At 45.4% G+C, this 8,144-nt stretch overlaps 1 protein-coding gene across 1 annotated transcript in view; it reads left to right on the top strand.

Annotated features, from left to right (window-relative positions):
- Nucleotides 1-8,144, top strand: part of LOC102309871 (alpha-2-macroglobulin) — a 70,644-nt gene that overhangs the window by 14,838 nt on the left and 47,662 nt on the right. Inside the window, exons 4-13 of the mRNA XM_042226795.1 lie at nucleotides 1,478-1,530; nucleotides 2,393-2,413; nucleotides 3,126-3,294; nucleotides 3,408-3,492; nucleotides 3,894-4,014; nucleotides 4,113-4,227; nucleotides 4,313-4,422; nucleotides 4,710-4,865; nucleotides 5,565-5,801; nucleotides 6,001-6,064. Coding sequence (XP_042082729.1) covers nucleotides 1,478-1,530; nucleotides 2,393-2,413; nucleotides 3,126-3,294; nucleotides 3,408-3,492; nucleotides 3,894-4,014; nucleotides 4,113-4,227; nucleotides 4,313-4,422; nucleotides 4,710-4,865; nucleotides 5,565-5,801; nucleotides 6,001-6,064 — 1,131 coding nt within the window. The remainder of the gene's footprint in view (nucleotides 1-1,477; nucleotides 1,531-2,392; nucleotides 2,414-3,125; nucleotides 3,295-3,407; nucleotides 3,493-3,893; nucleotides 4,015-4,112; nucleotides 4,228-4,312; nucleotides 4,423-4,709; nucleotides 4,866-5,564; nucleotides 5,802-6,000; nucleotides 6,065-8,144) is intronic.

Here is an 8,144-nt window from a genome sequence, read left to right as displayed (position 1 = left end):
AGAGACTGAACATTTCCAAGGATAACAGACGGCAGGGGAAACCGACTGACCTGTTGTCTCCTCATGCGCAATTTAACACCTCCACGTCTCCCTCTTTTCCTCTTCCTCTTCTCACTCGTTCTGTTAAAGTCTTTATGTATAAAATCCGGCATACATGAGGTGAGGTCCTTACCGTCATACGGTAAGTTAAGTTGTAACAGTTCGTCGCGGGAATAAACAATCCTCAGCTGACTCACGGCCTCGCCCACCTCATTGGAAACAAGCCAGCACAGTAGAAATCCAACCACAATGAAGAAGAAAGAATCCATGACGTTCTCACTATTGTGGAGCGTGTGTCACTTTGTAAGAAACTGTCACTTCTTTCAACCAAAACACATGCCAGCAATGGAACCGAAAAGAAATGATAAAAACTTATAAAAACTTAAAAACTTAGGATGCCAAGCTCTCACTCACTGCCGGTCGCTGCGTGCGCATGCGCCCATGTCTTTGTGGATTCACAGTCTGGATAAATTTATTATTATTGTTATTATTATTATTATTATTATTATTATTATTATTATTATTATTATTATTGTTATTATTTCAAAACGGAAGATCATTGGCTGTGTCACAGTCAGACCCGCCTTTCCTCAACACATCCATCTTTCGTAACCAATGGCAGAACCACTCAGCTCAAGCTGAGGTGACGTCATCGGTAGCTAATCCTTAAAGATGTTTTGGTTTTTAATGTATTGCCTCCAACAATAGGCAAATACATTTTAAGATATATTTTTCTGTGTAAAAAAGGCTAACAGCAACCGTAGACTAGGGTATCCATGGAGGGACACACAGACCTCGACAGCATCCTGACTGTCATTAGGAGCCATTCTCAGGCCCTAGACTGGACACAACAATGCCTGGCAGTATGAACTGATACCATGGACTGGCACCTACGTTCACCTGACCGAGATCCAACACCTCTGGGACATCATGTTTCAGGTGCAACTCACACTGTCCAGGAGCTCAGTGATTCCCTGGTCCGGATGTGGGAGGAGATCCTCCGGGATGTTGTCAGGCATGCAGACAAGCACGTGGGGGTCGCACAAAGTGCTGAGCACCGTTGCTGCATTTCAGTAAAACAAACTCGTCTTCACCATCATTCACTTTGATTTTCAGGGTTTTTCTTTATTCAGCCATCTGCAGACTGATGATTCTCATTTCCATCAAACGATGGGGCATCCTTTCCTAACACGGTGACCAGTCTGTATCAGTATAGATATCAGCATGATTTATTCATTTTTCCCCACTGAATCTGACATATACTCTAATGAATTAGGGGCACAAAGAGAGACTTGCATACACTTTGCTTTGCTTCTTTTTAGTCCATCTGCTATCACCAGGATCGTTTTCCCTTTGTCTTCTGCTTCCTCTCATTATCCACTTGTGCAATAACTGAAAATACAGTATAGTAATGTATTTTCTTTTCTTTCTTTTAAAGTCAAATTCCGGATCGTCTCCATGGATGCCAATTTCATCCCTGTGGAACGAGTGGTACGTTTCTATCCACTTGTTCTCGTCTGTCAGAATCATGTGCCGCTGTGCCATTTGTGGAGTCATTTCAAGCAGCGAACTTGATAATGTGCTGTGATTTGTAGCAGGCAGTCAGTGAATCTGAAGAGTAAGGTCTATTTTGGTTCAGGAGAGTGGGAGGTGAAAGGAAGGCTGTTTGTTGATTTTGAAGACAGCGTGGGTGTGGAGCGCTGTGTGGAGTAGTGTGATAAACATGCTGTCAGAGTTCATTTGGCGCACACTACATTTGACCCAAACATCTGAATCAATAGCGGCTCAGGGCCTTTTCCGCTTTTGGACGAGAGGCTGAAAACACGACTGCACGCAGTCGACGTGAAATCCGTTCAGATGCATCACATGATGAAAGTAGCTAGCTTGAAGGTGGTAACTCCCACCAGCTGTAGTGAAGATGTGGCATTGTGAGACTTTATCTGCCATTATGCATCTGCTCTTTCCGGCACTCTGTTGGAGATGTAAGAACGAAATAATTGAGGCCAAAATATCACGTGTGCCAAGGGTTTTACAGAGGAACACGGTAATAAATGAGCCGTGGAGGGGGACATGTGTTGTTTGACTCTTATCGTCCAATTAGGAAATAAGACCTGGCAGTGGTGGTGTTGTTTCAGGGTGTGGCGCCTTCACATCTGTCACCAGGACACTCAGTGCTATGTGCTTGCTGAGTAATTGGGTTCTGCTGTGTGATCTGAACCGGGACCTACATGCATACTGACTTGAAAGTCATTGCAACAGGAAACCTTACTGATATGTTTCTAATAAATTGTCCTTATTGTGTTAATTCTGTGTGCAGATAAACTAAATGTAAACTCTTCTGTTTTCCTTTCAGTATAAAGAAGTGGCGCTCCAGGTAAGAAACACTCAAATTGGCATCTCTTCTGGGAACTGCTGACATGTCTGTTTGGCTCTTTGAAAAGATTTTGCCATTTGTGCCTTCTGTGAGAGTAACGGCAAAGATGCAGGAAATGAGGCGATGGAGGGAGGGCTGTATGACATGTAATTAAAGTGCAGACTGCTCCCTGCACCCCCCCCCCTCCCCCCCTTTACTCTTTCTTCTCTGGGGTGGTGCTATTTAAGAAGATATCCAATCTACAATAGACTGTTGTAGATTGGATATCTGCACTGCATTGTTGTGAAGACTAAGAAGGACTTTAGCTACCTCTGAATCACAGACCTAATTACACAAGCCAACATCAGGAGGAGGACTATAATAGGTTCTTTTCTCCAAACGAGAGCTCGTTAAGATAAATGTCACTCCAGTCAGTTTGGGCGATGTTTGGATTGCACTGGTCCCTCCTGCAGGAGCTTGTCCTTCTTCCATGCCTGGCTCCAGGAAGCACTTTGGCATGCCCGTCTCAGATGAGGGATCATGTGTGTGTGTGTTGTTTTTTTTCTCCCCATGTCACAGGGCTGACCCACAATCCACAAAGAGCACAGATTATCTGGTGGCTGGCTTGGAAACATCTCTGTGTGCCCCAGCAGAGGAGCTGGAGGCTGGAAGCTACGGCCTCGTTTGATTTGACATCCCTAAATAAATTCTCCTCTGTCTTTACTCTGTGTAGGATCCTAGCTCAAATCGCATTGCCCAGTGGCTGGATAAATCTGTTGTTGGCGGCATCCTTGATCTTTCACACCCCATGATTCCTGAGGCTGTACAAGGAAGCTACACCATCACTGCCTTGACAGACAAGGGAGAACAAATATCCCACAGCTTTGACATCAAAGAATACGGTGGGAGGGAAAAAAAATGAAGCATCTTCTCTTATAGACCGGAAATGATTACGAGCTCAGTCTATGTAAATTCTCAGCTACGGGGAAATCTGACTCTGTTTCCTTTGCTCTAGTTTTGCCAAAGTATGAAGTGAAGGTTCATCTGCCCAGTGTGATTACCGTCCTGGATCAGGAGGCAGCACTGAAGATTTGTGGAAAGTAAATGTCCCAGTTGAACAGAAACTGGTGTTCTTGTCTGTGTTGGTTCAAGGAAATCCACACTGTGAAGAACTGCAGCTGGGCAGCGCTGGTGCTAACAACATTGTCGTTTATTACAAAAGATGGGTCTGGATTTGTGGGAACAACAAACTGCCTGTAGCAATGATGTTTTCCTTATTTTGTCTGTACTTTGATATAATAGTACTTTTTACTAGAGGAATTTGAGTATTTCTATAATTCATACTATTAACAGTGGCCAGCTGGGAAAAGGCAAAGCCTCTACAGGAAATGAAAGATCTGAGGCTGGCTAGACTCTGTACCAGTCATGTTTCCGGCAACAACTAACATGATCCGGCCGTTCCCGTTCCAACAAATCTCATCTTTGTATGTTTTCTTAACAGATACACGTATGGGAAACCTGTTATTGGTTCGGTGAAGGCACGGTTCTGCAGAAACGCCATCCGTTTCTTCTGGTTTTCATCTCCCCAAAACAAAGACCTCTGCAAGACCTACGAACTAACTGTGAGTGTTCCAGATGTTAACAGAGACGCTAACTGTACTGCAATCAGTCCTTTTCATTGATTTTACTTTCTTGGTGTTCACTTTCTGTGATCTTCTAGACGGATAAAAGTGGATGTGCTACACAAACTGTGAACATGACGGCGTTTTTCCTCCACAAGAACATCTACAGTGACACGTTTGAGGTGACTGCTGAGATGGAAGAGTATGGCACAGGTAGGCAGACTAAAAGCCAACTGTTCATCAACGTAGCACAGCGAATTCCTGATGACCTGCAATCTGTATGCTAACTATCATCTAGGCGTCATTCTTAAAGGCTACGGGCAGACCAGCTTCACCTGTGACATCAGAACTGTCACCTTCGAGGATGTACCTGAGGCATACAAGCCTGGCATCCCGTTTGAAGGAAAGGTAACCAGACTCATCCTGCTGTCAGGACATTGCACAGCAGGATTCATGAGCTTTTCATCTGATCCTACCGTGAGGTGGACGTGTTTCTCCTGGAGCCCAAAAGATTCTAAGACGACTCTAGAATCTGGACGATGTAACACTGCATTTGTTACAATGTAACTAGATGTATGAAATAGTATTTAGGGATGCTTTGAGTCATGCAGAGGAAGCTAATCAAGGGCAATAACAATCATTATTATGGAGATGTGTGAGTCTTGTTACAACTTCTTACTCTGTCTTGTTCACAGATCAAAGTTGTTGGTCCAGACAACAAGCCTGCTGCCAATGAGCCAGTGTACTTGTTTGTTGGTAGCTCACTAAAACTAGAGCTCACCACAGACGTGAATGGCGTGGCTTTGTTTTCTCTGGGCACGTCTCTTTGGAAGGACAGTGTGCATCTGAAGGTTGGTTGCTGCCGCTGCCTGCACTTAAACATTCATCAGTTATAAGGTCGATAGACTGTGATTGATCACATCAGTCGTACTGATCATACACCCATGCTGGCCTACATTGTCATGAAATTAGTTACTTTTTAATATTTTATTATTTTCAAGTGTCTAACCCAGTGTTTCCAAACCTTTTGGAGCCACGGCACATATTTCACGTTAGAAAAATCACACGGCATGCCAGCAGCAAAAATATCACAAAAAGCATATTGATCATTTTCCCCGCACATCAGGTATAGCAGTATTGGCTCGGTTTGTCCCAGTTACCTTTTTGCTTCTTCTGACCACTACTCATGCTACGGCCTTCATCTGGGTCAGAGGTTTCTCCAGGACCAGGTCTACTTTTTCTTTCAAATATCTATCTATTGCTATTATGCGCTGCGCTGTCTCAGTCACAGCACAACTATTATGTAATTTCTTCTTCATCTTCTATTTTGCTGGCAGTTGGCAACAGATTTAATTAGAGCAGGCAGTTGTAGTCCTGTGGAAGAGAATGTAATTGTTCTGCCCATCACGGCGATCACTTGGAGTACTAATCAGATAGAACCAGACAATCTTCCACGGCACACCTGATCATTTCTCACAGCGCACTGTTTGGGAAACACTGGTCTAATGTGAAGAGTAGGAATTTGATATTTGACCTCACTTTGTCAACAGGCGAGTTCAAAAAATACAACGGAGCATGACCATTATGTTTATGGTTTGAGGAGACCAAACTACAGGGCAAGCCACCACCATGTCACAGCGTTTTACTCCAAGAGTAGTAGTTTTCTGAAGCTCATGCAGGCCAGCAGTAAGCTGCCCTGTGACAGTGAAGCAACTGTGCGTGCCCAGTACATCATCCAGGGAGAGGAGCTGGAGAAAGGGCAGGAGGTCCTCGACTTCTTTTATCTGGTACGTGTAAGGGATTGTGACGTGACCCCATCCAGTGTTCACTGAAACACAATTTTGGTGATCTGCATGAGAATTGCTGTTTGTAGCTTCAGTCTAAATGATTTTTCTCTAAAGACTTTTGTGCACACGTTTGAGATGTATTGCAGATATACATAAACACACCCTCATAGTGACGTTTCCATTCTGTCTCTCTTTGCAGGTGCAGTCCAGAGGTTCAGTAGTGCAGCATGGTCGTATCCCAGTGGCTGTCAAAGTGGGAATTGGTATGAACACGACGAAAGATAATTTTGAAGTATAAGTCTGTGATTTTAGAGTTAGACGTCCTATGGAAAAAGCCCTTTAAAGTTGCATCAAAGCATGTAAGGGTGAGGTTGGGGTGGTAGAACAGGTCATCCACTAATTTCAGTATTCTACTATTAGCTATCTAGCCCTAATGTCAAAAAACTATTAAAGTCTGCATCAGTGCACTGCGTGAAATATACCTTTACTTATCATAAACAAGGCCATTTTATGTAATGCTATGCATCCACTTTGTAATGTGGAGTACAGTATAGGGTGTCCAAAATGGTCCTCAGTAAATAGTGGTATATTTATATATAAGAAACATAGGAGGCAGATGACCTGTGATGACATGCGCACAGCCCTGCTTGCGCATGTAACCCTGTCATCACAATCATTGTGGCTCAAGAGTTGGGAGTTCGTCTTGTAATCGGAAGGTTGCCGGTTCGAGCCCCGGCTCCGACAGTCTCGGTCGTTGTGTCCTTGGGCAAGACACTTCACCCGTTGCCTACTGGTGGTGGTCAGAGGGCCCGGTGGCGCCAGTGTCCGGCAGCCTCGCCTCTGTCAGTGCGCCCCAGGGTGGCTGTGGCTACAATGTAGCTGCCATCACCAGTGTGTGAATGTGTGTGTGAATGGGTGGATGACTGGATGTGTAAAGTGCTTTGGGGTCCTGAGGGACTAGTAAAGGGCTATACAAATACAGGCCATTTACCATTTATCTCTCAGTTCTTACGCTCGTCACCTCATTGAGAACACCTCTGGTGAGTTGGGCTAGTTAGCTCTGTTATCTGCTGACTTGAACTTAGCTTAACTGCCCATTGGTGTTGGCCTCTACCACGCAGTTGGTGAGTAGGCTACCTGCAGAGCGCTAATTTCCAGTTTTCCTGTGCAGCCTTTTACTTTGCGTTTTGGAATGGACTCCAAACTGAAGCGAGCAAAGCAGAAATCTTCTGTTCACCCCTGTCCTTCCCTGTCCTCAGGGGTGCGGTTTCTCTTTGCACGACAGCAACCAGCACGATGCCTGCCCTGTCTGCCTGGGATCTTCCACGCCATGAGAGTGTTGACGGAGCCCAAAGTCTGTTCCAGGTCCGCACTTGATCCTTTAAAGACGGGTGACATTTATGGAAAAGGTGCTGGGACGGACGGCTGTCACACAGCACGACCCTCACTTCTTTGTGTCTGGAGCCCCGGCTTCATCCAAGTCTGAGGACAAGGATTATCCGGTCGGTGTCCCCCACAATTAGCTGGGCTGACCACATGGAATATGTTGATGGGTTAACCGAAGACGAGCTGGAACCATGCAGGAGCGCCAGCATGTCATCGTCTCCCCAGGAACACGATGACATGCTGGATATCAGCCTGGACATCCATGGTTTGTCGGAGGATGAGCAGGAGAGCCCATTGTCGGCCCAATCTGCCGCTGCTGCTGCGTCGGTCTGCGATGGCGCAGAGGAAGCTGGCTTGGCTAACCCACCCCTATGGAGCCATCTCTGGCTGCTTATGTTGATTGCTAAGGGTTTGCCACCTAGTGTGATAGCGACAATTCAGAACACTAGGGTCTCATCCACTAGAGGCTTGTACGCTTACAAATGGCGAGCCTTCGAGCAGTGGTGCCAGGACCACCACACTCTCCCATTTCAGTGCTCTATTGTGGATGTTTTGACATTCCTACAGGAGCTGCTGGATAAGGGCCTTTCATTTTCCACAATTAAGGTTTATTTAGCAGCTATATCTGCTTGTCATATTGGCTTTGACGGGGTGACACCAGGTGTACATCCCCTCGCCATAAGTTTTCTGAAAGGAGTTCGTCACCTGAGACCTGTGCTTAAGTCCAGTGTTCCTGCTTGGGACTTGACTTTGGTGCTGGAGGCCCTTTGTAGCTCCCCGTTTGAACCTATTGAGTCTGTGGATATGAAATTTCTTTCATATAAGACTGCGTTTCTTCTCACTTTGGCTTCGGCAAAGTGAGTGGGTGACCTTCATGCTTTGTCTGTGCATCCCTGCTACACACAGTTCTCTCCTGATGGCACAAAGTCGTATTTTCCCAAGATCATGCCTGCATCT

The sequence above is a fragment of the Haplochromis burtoni genome, unplaced genomic scaffold, assembly GCF_018398535.1.
Source record: "Haplochromis burtoni strain Fernald_Lab_line unplaced genomic scaffold, NCSU_Asbu1 Contig_228, whole genome shotgun sequence".
Lineage (NCBI taxonomy): Eukaryota > Metazoa > Chordata > Actinopteri > Cichliformes > Cichlidae > Haplochromis > Haplochromis burtoni.
Note: the sequence above shows the minus strand (reverse complement) of the source record. Positions and strands in the feature narration are given on the sequence as shown.